This window comes from Erpetoichthys calabaricus, chromosome 3 (assembly GCF_900747795.2).
Source record: "Erpetoichthys calabaricus chromosome 3, fErpCal1.3, whole genome shotgun sequence".
In the NCBI taxonomy this organism is placed as follows: Eukaryota; Metazoa; Chordata; class Cladistia; order Polypteriformes; family Polypteridae; genus Erpetoichthys; species Erpetoichthys calabaricus.
In genome coordinates, this window is record NC_041396.2 from 214,153,156 (window position 1) to 214,167,437 (window position 14,282).

Genomic DNA, 14,282 nt, shown 5'->3' on the forward strand with positions numbered 1-14,282 from the left:
GTGAGAAATACCTAGTGCAGATAGCCTTTTTAACAGGGTGAAATGACAGACAGTGGCAAATGCAGCACTGAGGTCAAGAAGAACAAGGATTGTGATTAGGCCTGAGTCTGCAGCCACTAAAAGATCATTAGTGATCTTAACTAGTGCCGTCTCAGTGCTGTGAAAACGTCGGAAGCCTGACTGGAATGTGGTATTGTTAAAAATAATTATTTCTTCATGAGGAATTATTTTTTTTAATTTGTTTCAGGTAATGGTTAGATTTCTCTCATTTTTTTCAGTGTGAGATTAAGGTAATTCACCAAAAGATAATTTTTTTAAAAAGCTTTTTTTTTTTTACCCATCATAACCAGGGATGTGAATAATTGTGGAGGGCAGTGTATATAAAACCATAGCAACATGGAAAAAATGATTAAATGTATCTCTCTGACTTTTTAGTCAAGACTCCATTGACTTATACAATGCACAGCAGTATCTTAAGAGGAGAAGTGTAAGGTTTCAGAAAAGTAGGACAAATTTGTTATTGTGCAGAAGCAAATTGAACAACAGGAAGACAAGAATTTGGATTTTACATTAGGGCATCTTGTACTTTTGTAACCAAGTCTGAACTTTTCTTTCTTTTTAATAATAATTCTGGTGTGTGTTCAGACTACAGTGTGTACTTGTGTGTGTATGCGCATGTATGTTTAACTATTTATTTTTACTTACTTATCTACCTATTTACGTATTTACATATTATTTAAAGAGCTTCTGTAAATAGCCACATTTTCCCTTGGGGACAAATAAAGTTCTATCTTTCTTACTACTAGTTGCTAATATGTAACAACATATTAATGTCTAAATAAACTAAGAAAATTATGCATGCAAGTGATAGAAATATATTTTCTAAATATCACCTTACAGAGATGGCATACCCATAGATTAATAGAAAAATAAAAAAGAGAGAGATTCTGTACCTTTGGAATACGGACAATGCAATCACCCTATAGCAGAGAGCAAAGAAGAAATCAGCAAAGCATAAAGGGAAACATTGATGATTATAATACTGATTTACAAGAAAGAAAGCATTTCCCCAATTTTTTAAAAGAAAAAAGCAATTAAGTGAAATACACCCTTATACACAGACTTTACAACATACATTCTTCCTTATATATTCTCAGTGCAATATGTTAAACCTTTCATACACAGTTGAAACAGTGAAATAATCTTTAGGTTTACTGATCTTACTGGAACATGCTAACGAGACAAAGCTTCCTGCTTAATGTTAAAAATCTCAAAAGGGAACAATTAAAATACAGAAGTGTGCAAATGCTTGCTTTAACTCCACAAGATGCTGTTGTAAACTTAAAAACCAGCTTTAGCTTGACTTTTTAAAGAATCTCTCTTTATCATGTGTGCAGGTATGGACAAAAGTGAATGAATATTTGGTAATCTAAAAATGGGAATACAAAATATGAAGTAAATATCAAAAATCTGATACAGAGAAACTACAAATACAGAGTGATTGATTTATCTGTATAAACTATTTTCAGATAACCAGTTCACTTTCTTCTTTTGAGCTAATTTCTGTGCCAAAGAAAATGATTTAGCTTATTATGGCATAAACTAGTAATTTTTTGGCAATTAAATATACAGCTTCTCTGGTTCACAGAGTAAAAACAATTCACAGATGTACTGTTCACTTATTTAAGATCCATTCTGATCACTGCTATTTCAAAATGATTTTACATAAAAAAAAATCTACAGATACTCTACAACACCAACAGATTTAAAACTATAGAACTTCAAACTTCCTCACTAAACCAAGACATGTACCACATATTAATAGTAATTAGTCCTCCTTTCCCCCATTCCTCTATGAACATGTTGCACATTAAATAAAATAACCATAAAAACAAAGTGAAATACTTGGTTTAATTATATTTTACAACAGCACAAGGGGTGCACCATTTTTCACTAATAGAACATGGGTACTCCTTTATCACACAGACCTGAGCAAAACTGGAGTCTTTGTCTTTCTCTTTGCGCTGGCCCCTCTTCAGCACTTCCAGCAAGAGTGGTGCCTTGGTTCCATCTGTCTCTGAAATACCAAGCTCTCTAGCCACAACTTCTCGGCTCTCCAATCCATTTAGCTACACGAAAAGACACAAATACAAAACACATCGTAAACAGTGTTACAATACTGACACATTTTAACAAAGTCAAGTGGTATATAATATTGTTTTATGCTGTGGTACAAAAAAAGTTCCTGAAATTCAGTGACTATTTTCAATGTTTCAGATTACAAAAATTGGAAGTTTAATTGAAAACTATCTTAGAGAAGGGGTTTTCAAGCTCAGTCCTCTTGTTCCCTGCAGGTTTTTCTCTCAATCAATTTCCTTTTAACTGAACTTCATTCATTAATTAAGCAATGTGTTATTTCCCAGTGTCTGTGTTTTATTATGCTATTCCAGGAATTATAAAATGACTAGCAAAATACCCGCGCTTCGCAGCGGAGAAGTAGTGTGTTAAAGAGGTTATGAAAAAGTAAAGGAAACATTTTAAAAATAACGTAACATGATTGTCAATGTAATTGTGTTGTCATTGTTATGAGTGTTGCTGTCATATATATATACATATACACATATACACACATATACAGATATATTATATATACATATACACATATATTTTTTATATATATATATATATATATATATATATATATATATACACACATACATACATACATACATACATATACACACATAGATGTACTTACAATAACATAGAAATCAATATAAACAACATTAACATCATTATCATATGAGAATATGAAGTAATATATAAGAAGCACATTTCATATAAATATAAATAATTAAACAGTAAAATTTTCTTGTATAATTTGCTACCGTGGCTTTTCGTTGGTCTGTCCAGGATTTTAAATCACCTGTAGCTTGCAAACTGTTTCACCTATTGACTTGAAATCTGGTACACATATAATACGTCACGTCTGCTATCCGCTTTATGGGTGATGATTGTATTACTCTTTTTATGTTTATTTTATTTTAGAATCAACTCCTATCTGCGCACACCAGGGCGGCCGTGGGCAGATGCGTATGGTGTATTCACTCCATGTTATCGTGCATTGCGCTGTCACTGGTATTTTGATAAAAGAATTTGAACAATATATAAGAAGCGTATAAATTATTAAACAGTAAAACATTAACATTTAAGAAGTAAAGTTACATTGAGTACTACTGCAGTGCCTTCGGGTATACCTCATTTTTTCTTTGCCCATTACATGCTTAAATGTATACATTTTTTGGTGTACCTACCCGAGAACACGCGACATATAACCGACCGTGGGAGAAGCATGGATTTTAAAGAAGCGTTGAGTTCATCTGCTGGTCTCCCTCGTGGAATAACTGGTAATGTTTCACTAAAATCTACAGCGAGTAAAACGACATTACCTTCCTTTTTTTTTTTGTACGATCTCTGAGATGTTGCTTTTTTCGGTTCAAGGCTTGATAAGCTCTTTTATGTTCCATGGTGTACTTAATAAGTACTAATTATCCCAAACCATCATCTTTGAATGTTGCAAGACTTTCGCCTTGTATGTAGATCGGGGTAATTACATTCATTGCATTCCTAGTGTGAATCACAATCTGATTGTATGGGTGGTTACCTGGCACTGTAGGGTTGCCACCCGTCCTTTAAAATACGGAATCGTGCCGCGTTTGACAATGAAATTGCGCGTCCCGTTTTGAATCAATACTGGACAGGATTTATCCCGTATTTTTTTAATCATTTTTTTTTTAAAGCAGCGTCTCATGCAAATCATCCCACACGCATTTTATGAAGATGCCTCCTTTCCTACTTTTGATTGGGTAATACTTGATGTCATCGTTAGTTTGATTGGTCTTTTTAACTGTCCAGTGAGGAGGGCGTGTCTTTTAAGTACAGTCTGCAAAGTGTTGGCACTGAGATGTGGCGTCAGTGCCATACTTGAAGCCCCTAACGTTGCGGTCAGCAAGTCGGCTAACATCCGCCATGTGCCGTCTTTCAGTTGCGAGAAGCAGATCATAGAATGGTTGAAACTGTTGCCCCTAACGTTGTGCCACGGCGTGTGGTTCGTTTATACCTCGTGTCTTCTCATTAAACTTTTATCTCGCGAATATGTTATTGCAATCCGCAGCGGGAGCGTTTCTATAAACTTTATTTAAACTTACGTTTTACACCGTGGTTTGTTTCCCTTATGAACATGCTTGTATGCTTAACTCGCTCCGTTCTCAATTGTTTAATTAATTTTTTGCTCTTCGCTGTTTGCGGCTGTTCCTCCATTTCCCCCTACTTCGTTCTTTTATCTCGCGAATATGTTATTGCAATCCTTAACGGGAGCGTTTCAATAAACTGATTGAAAAATAGTTTTGCATTTACCTTTTTAGTAAAAGGCGAGCTTTTAAGCCTGAGAAATCACCCCGTAAATGCACACGTTTAATTGCACATGTGTTAATATGTATGCTTACACAGTATTAAAAGACAGTCAAAAATTAACGTCATTTACCTTCGTTCCCGCGTGCGACTCGTGCTGTAAATCTCTTCCTTGTTTTTAGTTCACGTGATTACGTAGGAGGCGTGATGACGCGATACGTGACTCCGCCTCCTCCATTACAGTGTATGGACAAAAAATATGTTCCAGTTATGACCATCACGCTTTGAATTTCGAAATGAAACCTGCCTAACTTTTGTAAGTAAGCTGTAAGGAATGAGCCTGCCAAATTTCAGCCTTCCACCTACACGGGAAGTTGGAGAATTAGTGATGAGTCAGTCAGTGAGTGAGTGAGTCAGTCAGTCAGTGAGGACTTTGCCTTTTATTATTATAGATTACTAGGTGAAGCAAGTATGTCTTTGTGTTAAATGAAGATGAACCAATTATTGTCATCTTGCTGTTTAATGTTTCATTCTTTGTTAATTTTCAGGTGTAAGTACCACACAGGAGAGGGGGTGGTCCCTTACCCAGACAGGAGGCCCAAAGTTATTGCTTGTACAAGGTATTTGTAATAAACACTGCTTTATTTGAACCTAGGACTGTGTTTGAGGCTTTTTGGTGCCCCCTTGCATTCATACAGGCTATTAAAAAGATAGCTGATATATATCCTCTTTAATAAAATCCCTGTGTGCGTCCATGTGTCTGTGTGTGTGTGTCTTCTGATGAAGTGCGCATGCGCGGGGCACGGTGCGATGCTTCAAATGCCGCCTGATGCGTCACACAAGACAGAGAGGGCGAGACCTATAAAATATCGCGCGGCCGATCCAATCGGATTTCAGTAAATGAGGTAAGACCTAAAACATAACGCACGAGAAATCCAATCGGGTACTGTGACGTGGAGACCAGCTTCCCCAAAGAGGTGGGATTAGTGTTTGTTGTTCACTCTGAGGATGTCAGATTTGCGATTAACAAACTTGGACCGGTAAAGTGTAAAGTGTTTTCCTAAATATACGAATTTTCATGATATTACAATAGGATGACTTTTAAAAGTAGATTTATTTTCGCACACATAAAATCCGTTGCTGGGGAGAAGCCATACATGCAATAATCAGCTGCACGCCAGCACAGATTAAAATACTTGCTGGAGAGATGTATTACTGTGAGAGAAAATTAAAGGCTCACAATACAGTGACGCATATTACAGCCACATACAAGCCAGTATTACTGTAACAGAAAATAGATGGTCCTTTGCCATTTAATATAGACTGTTTCTACTAATGTTTATGCAGTACTATTCTAGCGCCCGTTATTGTAACGGGCTTAATGTCTAGTATGCATACATACATACATACATATTATATATATATATAAATAAAAGTTTGCCTCATGAAACCGTATTCAAAAGTGAAGAAAAAAAATTAAACTATAACTAGCCCACTTTTGTGTTTTATGAAGCTTATGGATACTGGAAAACCATTATAAACAAAAGCATAAAAACTTAACAAATACATTCATTTTTCAAGCAAAAATGTTATTGATTACAGTCTTGAGATTACACATATTTTATTGTTTCAACAGGGATAAAATGCAAAAAGCAAACCACTGTTGTGAGATTCAGACATTTTAAAAGCTGACCAGCTGTGCATCTTAGTTTGCAAGTTCATCTTACTCAACAGCTTCCTTTTAGCCCCAGGGGGACTGTCCTTGATGCTGCCTGAGTAACAGGGAAGAGGTATATGGCCCCAGCAGCATTGATTCACCTTGGAAAGTCATCACTAAACATTGTTAATTATTTAATGTTGATGTCCAAATGTGTTTTACTGCCGTTGACAACTAGACAATAATCACTGAAAAAGTCAAAATATTTTTATAATTTCACTATACAGAGGATTTTCTCTGTATTTAGCATATTTAGCTTGTGAGTACCATGTAATCAAGTGAAAAGAACTAAACAGACCATACAGGCATCCATCCACCCATCTTTCTAACCCATCCTTCTAGGGCAGGGTTGCAGGCCATCTGGAGTCTATCTGAGCAAGCATCACATGCAAGGCGGGAACAACCCCCAGGCAGGGCCTCAGTAAATTATATGACAAATACCCACAAATAGGCCACTTTACCAACACTAATCTGCCTAACCTACATTCATTTGGACTGTGGGAGAAAACTGGAGCACTTGGGGAGTGAGGATGTGGAAAATCCATGCAGGAAACATCCAGGAGGCAAACCCCAGTCTCCTTCACTAACAGACTGCAGCACTACCACTGTGCAGCCCAAAAGTAATAATAATAATACCTCGATCCATTCATCTTTCTAACCTTCTGAACTTATCAAATGTACGGTTGAATAAAAATAATGTTCTAATAATAACAAACAACATCTTCATAATTCTCAGTATCTTCCATCCATTAATGTATTTGTATATTTTTTCACCTATAAGCTTAATAACAACAATAATAATAATAATAATAATGAACATAATCCCTCCATCTTCTTAACCCTCGTTTCTAGTGCAGGATCACAGGGCAGTGGGAGCCTATTCCAGCAAGCACTGGACACAAGGCAGGCACAACAGTCAGACAGAGCTGTCATTTGTGCCTCATCGCACCAGGTTCTACATGGCATCTACGTGTACTCCCAGTGTATTTACAGATTGCTTGGCATCTGTGTTTGTGAATATACTTACTCAAAAACACTGTACTCAGTTCTTTAATTACCAGATCTTCAGTAACAGTAACTCATCACGGAATAAAAAAAAAAAAATTAATTGGTTTGTTGTGCCTCAATTTTTTTTTTTTTTTTTTTTTTTAGATCATGCATGTGCAAGGCACCCTACAGAAAAGGTGGTTTGGCTCTTTCCAAAAAAATTGAAGGTTTTGATTAAAAATAAACTGCAGTGTAAATCAATTCAATTTACGTGTATTGTTATGCATACAAAGAACAATTGATTCACCATGCATCTTGTTCTGTATGCTGTGTAAAATAGCAACACAGAATGTAAATGGCCGAGGGAGGTGCACTGACTGTTTGTTGTAACTGCAAATGCAACAACCGCTGCAAGCTGACAAACAGGCAAAAGAAACATGTCCTTAATCTTGAGAAAGTAGTACGAAGAATCAGTGATAAAATAATTATTTTTAGTTTCTTTCATTATTACAAGAACGCCTTATAAATGTTTAAGGTATGCTTTCTTAAATTGAAACCTTTGCCACTTCAAAAGAGACGTATTGGGTAGGTTTCAAAATTTTTTCTTTATAATGAGACACCAGCACTCATAAGCTCCACTATAAAACACAAGAGAGGGCTAGATATTTTTTAAATTTATAAAATATCCTTTACTTCTGAAAGCAATTTCATGTGGCAAACTAATACATACCATGATTGTGAAGGAATGATATAACTTTGACTTGAAAAATACAGAACTTATCTTTTAAGCCATTATTTGCTAAAAAGTACCCAAGTGGATAACACTGAAGTAGCTGAGACCCTTTAGTAATTAGCATCATTTGCTCCTGTCAATTCAGCTATTTATTCCTTGTCAATATTCAGATACTATTAAGACAGCACACTCCACAGAAAAACTGAATTTGAAAGAAAATGGTCAGATAATTGGGTAATTAAACAATGAGATATTCACTCACTTATTCCGATATAGGCTGGGACAAAAATCTGCAGCCACCATCACAGGACTGAACATGAAAATCCTGCCTTAGAATGTAGCCCTTCTTAATATCAACATCAGATTGAAATGGATGAGCTGCCACCTAGTGGCAATAAACAGGACAAACAAAGCATAATAAGTGCTACACAAAATGAGGGGTTTGTCTCTTCTAAAAAACGTAAGGAAATAACTTACACAAATTAACCAAAACCAGAAGAGCATCTTAACTAAACACACAATCTAGTTGTTTACAATCATCCATTAGATCATACTTTTTAATCCTTTGCATGCAAAAATCAGAAAATATTTTAGCTGACTAGAAAACACTTTCCGAGTCATATCACCAGTTTAACTGGATATACAAACACATGTTCTGGGTAAAAACACAAATACACATGATGGTGCCAGTGATGCACAGGAGATTGTTTTTAAAGCAGTTACGCAAAACAATATGGGGCTTAGCAATATTGGAGAGGGAAAACACAAAACACACACACACACACACACACACAGTGATACAAGATTTACCTTAACTGCCAACTGTCTTTCATGGACAACATTACCAACTGGGTGGTATACCGGTTCATACCAAAAAAACATTTTTTATTTTTGTTATGATATGGATTTTTCTTATACCGCAACACCGGTTTAAATAGCCTAAACAACATTAGGAACGTGGCGCAGCGGGAAACTGTTTAAGGGGGGACCCTTTTTTAACTGCTGCACCACAGAACACGAATGCAACGGAGTACATGCGTTAGTGAAGGTATTGAACAGTGAAAATGGACATAAGAACATTCTGAAACTGAAACTGTAGCAGACAATAAAGTTGAACATGATGACACAGAAGAACTTTTTCCAAAAAAAGTAGACGTGTCTGTTGTCTGTAGATACTTCGGTTTTAAAGGGTCGGATGTGGACCATTATGTTCAAATGTGTGAATACTGCAAGCCAAGTTGTACTTGTTTTTTTTTTTTTTCAATACTGTGTAATGTACCTGGGTACTGTGTAATAGTGTGACAACATGTTGAATGTATTCTCTACATTTCCGTGGCCCTAATATGCTTCCGTAGGGCTATACCAAAAATACCATTATAAATGCAAGTTGCAGTTTTATTATCTATGTACAGGTATCTAGCTTAGCTTCAAGCAAGGTCCATATTAATGCAGTTTGCCTTAATGATGGTTCAGTTGGTAAAGATGTCATCACCAAGTTGCACTTGTTTTACTTTATTTTATTTTAATTTGGTGAATACCGTGTAATGCACCTGGGCTTTGAAGTCTTGGAAGTAATAGTATTATTACTGAAAGTTGCACTATTATTTATTATATTGTTATAATTTATTAGTTTAAATATTATGCAGTTTAATGATGGTAAAGTTGTTTAAAAAGTCACTTTAATGTGTCAGTGGACAGAGATTGTTAACATTAACAGAAAGTGTAGTTGGTTTACAAAAAATATCTACTATTTATTCCTTTTCCAAGACATGTTCAGTGCAATACAACTTTTGACAAGCACCTCTGGATATTTTACTAAGTCTAAATGCCTCTTTGGATGGTTGAAAATATGTTGTCAAAATTTTAGTTTAAGTTGTTTGCAAACTTTGCTCAATAAAAAGGCTCTATATTTTGACTGCATCTGTCATACAATGCGATTCCTTCTCTTCATTAGTGCCACCCCCTTGAAAACTATCACTTTATGGGGCCATCCAAATCTGTATTAATACTTGTGTGCACATTAAAATGTTTTTTGTACAATGTTCAATTTTCATGACAGTGGAATAGGTTATTCTTAGCCAGTAACTGCAGTGGAAAATGTGGTTAACATCCACTCATGCATGGGAAAAAAAATACCATCCAATACCGTGAAACTGGTATAATTTTGAAAAATACCGTGATATAGAATTTTGGTCATACCACCCAGCACTAACAGCAAGTATTTTAAAAAGCTCAAAGTGGCTCTTAACTGGAATCTTTTCTTAAAACCAGGAACAGGGAACATGCACGTACAGTGGTGTGAAAAACTATTTGCCCCCTTCCTGATTTCTTATTCTTTTGCATGTTTGTCACACAAAATGTTTCTGATCATCAAACACATTTAACCATTAGTCAAATATAACAGAAGTAAACACAAAATGCAGTTTTTAAATGATGGTTTTTATTATTTAGGGAGAAAAAAAATCCAAACCTACATGGCCCTGTGTGAAAAAGTAATTGCCCCCTTGTTAAAAAATAACCTAACTGTGGTGTATCACACCTGAGTTCAATTTTCCGTAGCCACCCCCAGGCCTGATTACTGCCACACCTGTTTCAATCAAGAAATCACTTAAATAGGAGCTGCCTGACACAGAGAAGTAGACCAAAAGCACCTCAAAAGCTAGACATCATGCCAAGATCCAAAGAAATTCAGGAACAAATGAGAACAGAAGTAATTGAGATCTATCAGTCTGGTAAAGGTTATAAAGCCATTTCTAAAGCTTTGGGACTCCAGCGAACCACAGTGAGAGCCATTATCCACAAATGGCAAAAACATGGAACAGTGGTGAACCTTCCCAGGAGTGGCCGGCCGACCAAAATTACCCCAAGAGCGCAGAGACGACTCATCCGAGAGGTCACAAAAGACCCCCAGGACAACGTCTAAAGAACTGCAGGCCTCACTTGCCTCAATTAAGGTCAGTGTTCACGACTCCACCATAAGAAAGAGACTGGCAAAAACGGCCTGCATGGCAGATTTCCAAGATGCAAACACTGTTAAGCAAAAAGAACATTAGGGGCTCGTCTCAATTTTGCTAAGAAAACATCTCAATGATTACCAAGACTTTTGGGAAATACCTTGTGGACTGATGAGTCAAAAGTTGAACTTTTTGGAAGGCAAATGTCCCCGTTACATCTGGCGTAAAAGGAACACAGCATTTCAGAAAAGAACATCATACCAACAGTAAAATATGGTGGTGGTAGTGTGATGGTCTGGGGTTGTTTTGCTGCTTCAGGACCTGGAAGGCTTGCTGTGATAGATGGAACCATGAATTCTACTGTCTACCAAAAAATCCTGAAGGAGAATGTCCGGCCATCTGTTTCGTCAACTCAAGCTGAAGCGATCTTGGGTGCTGCAACAGGACAATGACCCAAAACACACCAGCAAATCCACCTCTGAATGGCTGAAGAAAAACAAAATGAAGACTTTGAGTGGCCTAGTCAAAGTCCTGACCTGAATCCAATTGAGATGCTATGGCATGACCATAAAAAGGCGGTTCATGCTAGAAAACCCTCAAATAAAGCTGAATTACAACAATTTTGCAAAGATGAGTGGGCCAAAATTCCTCCAGAGCGCTGTAAAAGACTCATTGCAAGTTATCGCAAACGCTTGATTGCAGTTATTGCTGCTAAGGGGGGCCCAACCAGTTATTAGGTTCAGGGGCAATTACTTTTTCACACAGGGCCATGTAGGTTTGGATTTTTTTTTTCTCCTAAATAATAAAAACCACCATTTACAAACTGCATTTTGTGTTTACTTGTGTTATATTTGACTAATGGTTAAATGTGTTTGATGATCAGAAACATTTTGTGTGACAAACATGCAAAAGAATAAGAAATCAGGAAGGGGGCAAATAGTTTTTCACACCACTGTATTTCAAGTTAAAAAAGAAAATTACCTGATTCACAACAGGAAGATTAGATAGAATATGATTTGACATCAGGGGAACATTAGGCTTTTTACAGAAGCTCTTTAAATGAATAAATACATAAATTGAGATTTTATATATCTTGTCACGCTTGGGTCACAGATTTGCACAGAAACACAGGAGGTTGTAAAGATAGGAACTTTATTCAAACACTGCAAACAAACATGTCTATTTTTCAAAAGTTTAAACGTGCTCCTTGACAAGACAGAGATGACAGTTCCGTCTCATAATTAAAAGAATGCAAACATATCTTCCTCTTCAAAGGAGTGTGCGACAGGAGCAGGGAAGGTCAAAGAGAGAGAAAAGCTAACAATCAAAAATCGACAGGTGCTGTTTGGACTTTTAAGTATGCGAAGTACCACGCGATCGGCCGCAAGTAAACCCAGCAAGCAAGGGAGCAATGTGAAGGTAGTCTTTCAGCATTTTTTACCTGCAGGGGTGTGATCAGCCCCCCAGCTCACACCCCCTCCCTCAGCTTTATTCACATTTTCGTGAATTAAGCGACATTCCAAACCAGGCTCAAACAAGCATGACAGGACATCAGCAGTAATATGTTCAGAGCCAGGTCGATGCCTCACTGTAAAACTGTAAGGTTGCAAACCCAAAAACCATCTCATGAGACGAGAGTTTGTTTCCTTCTGACGGTATAACCACTGAAGCGGAGCGTAATCTGTCACTAATGTGAAATTTCAACCCCATAAATAATAACGAAGCACTTCCACAGCCCATTTTATTGCCAAACATTCTTTTTCAATAGTCGGGATAATTACGCTCCCTAGGAAGCAATTTCCTACTCAAAAATGTGATAGGGTGCTCTTCCCCATCAAAAACCTGGGACAGGCCGGCGCCTACACCAAATGCACTTCCGTCTGTAGAACAAAATCCTTGGAGAAGTTGGGATTCCGCAGAACTGGATAAGAAGACAAAGCTGTTTTCAAATCACAAAAGGCACGTTCACAAACGTCTGTCCATACAACAGGGCGGTTTTTCCTGCCTCTAGTGAGATCTGAAAGAGGTGCGGAACCTATTTGGAAAATCAGGGATGAATCTTCTGTAATAACCTGCAAGCCCCAGAAAGGCACATACTTGTTTCTGCGTTTCTGGACGTGGATAAGCAAGCATCTCTTCAACTTTTCTGAATTGAGGTCGGAGTAAACCCCTGCCCATGAAGTAGCCCAGATAATGAGTCTCAGACATACCCAATTTACACTTCTTGGGGTTAGCTGTCAAACCAGCCTGTCTTAAGCTTTCGAGGACAGCCTGGAGATGTTCTAAATGTGTTTGCCAGTCATTACGGAAAATCACGACATCATCGAGATATGCCCCGGAATACTCAGAATGAGGACGGAAGATCTGATCCATCATAGGCTGGAAAGTTAGAGGCGCACCATGAAGACCAAATGGGAGTCTGGTAAATTCATAAAGTCGGTCAGGAGTCACAAATGCCGTTTTTCCGCAACTATCAGCCTCAAGAGGCACCTGCCAGTAACCTTTCGTGAGATCCAGTGTGGAGACATAGGATGCCTGACCCAGTTTTTCCAACAGCTCATCAACACGGGGCATTGGATAAGCATCAAATTTAGAGACTTTATTCAAGCGCCTGAAATCGATACAGAAGTGAACCGAGCCATCTTGCTTTGGGACTAATACAACTGGACTGCACCAGTCACTTTTACTTTTGAGAATTACACCCAATGCCAGCATCTTTTTGACTTCCTCGCGCACAATATCCCGTCGTGCTTCCGGAATCCGATACGGGCGCATCTGCACCCTAAAATCACTACTGAACCTGGTGTTATGTTCTTCAAAATTAGTCACGCCTGGCAAGTCTGAAAAAACATCAGTGTTCCGTTCAATCAAAGATAACAACTCTGTCTTTTGCGAGTCAGTCAAATCGTCACCAATGGCAACATCGGTCTGAGAGACAGCAGCCAAAGAAGTGTACCCCCCTTGTGGGTCATGCCATTCCTTCAAGAGATTAACATGTAAAATCTGGAATGGTTTGCGCCGGCCCGGTATTCTAACCTTGTAATTCACTGGCCCCATACGTTCCTCAATAATGGCAGGGCCCTGCTATTTCGCTAGGAATTTGTGCAGATCTGTTGGAATCAGTACCAGAACACGATCACCAGGTTTAAATTCATGGAGCTTACAGCGTCTATCATAAAGACGATTCTGAGTTTCCTGCTGACGTCGCTGATGCTCCACAACAATTGAAGAAAGTTTATAAGTTCTTTCTTGTAATGAAATTACCCGATCTGCAAAGCTCAGCCTGTGAGCTGTTGTCTCGAATCCTGTCCATTCCTCTCGTACAACATCCAAGACGCCTCGCAGACGCCTGCCAAACAACAACTCGAATGGACTCAAGCCACTGGACGCCTGCGGCGATTCTCACACCGCAAACATAATAAAAGGCAGGACAGAGTCCCAAGACGTTGGATCATCATGAGCAACTCGCCTGATCATCTGT

At 37.8% G+C, this 14,282-nt stretch overlaps 1 protein-coding gene across 4 annotated transcripts in view; it reads right to left on the reverse strand.

Annotated features, from left to right (window-relative positions):
- Window positions 1-14,282, reverse strand: part of cep43 (centrosomal protein 43) — a 100,153-nt gene that overhangs the window by 62,309 nt on the left and 23,562 nt on the right. For 3 of the 4 annotated variants that reach the window (XM_051925457.1, XM_051925458.1, XM_051925461.1), the window contains 2 exons: window positions 1,989-2,129; window positions 954-980 (listed from right to left, as the gene is read on the reverse strand). In XM_051925457.1, the coding sequence (XP_051781417.1) occupies window positions 954-980; window positions 1,989-2,129 (168 nt within the window). The remainder of the gene's footprint in view (window positions 1-953; window positions 981-1,988; window positions 2,130-14,282) is intronic. The other variant, XM_051925460.1, reaches the window with a different exon arrangement.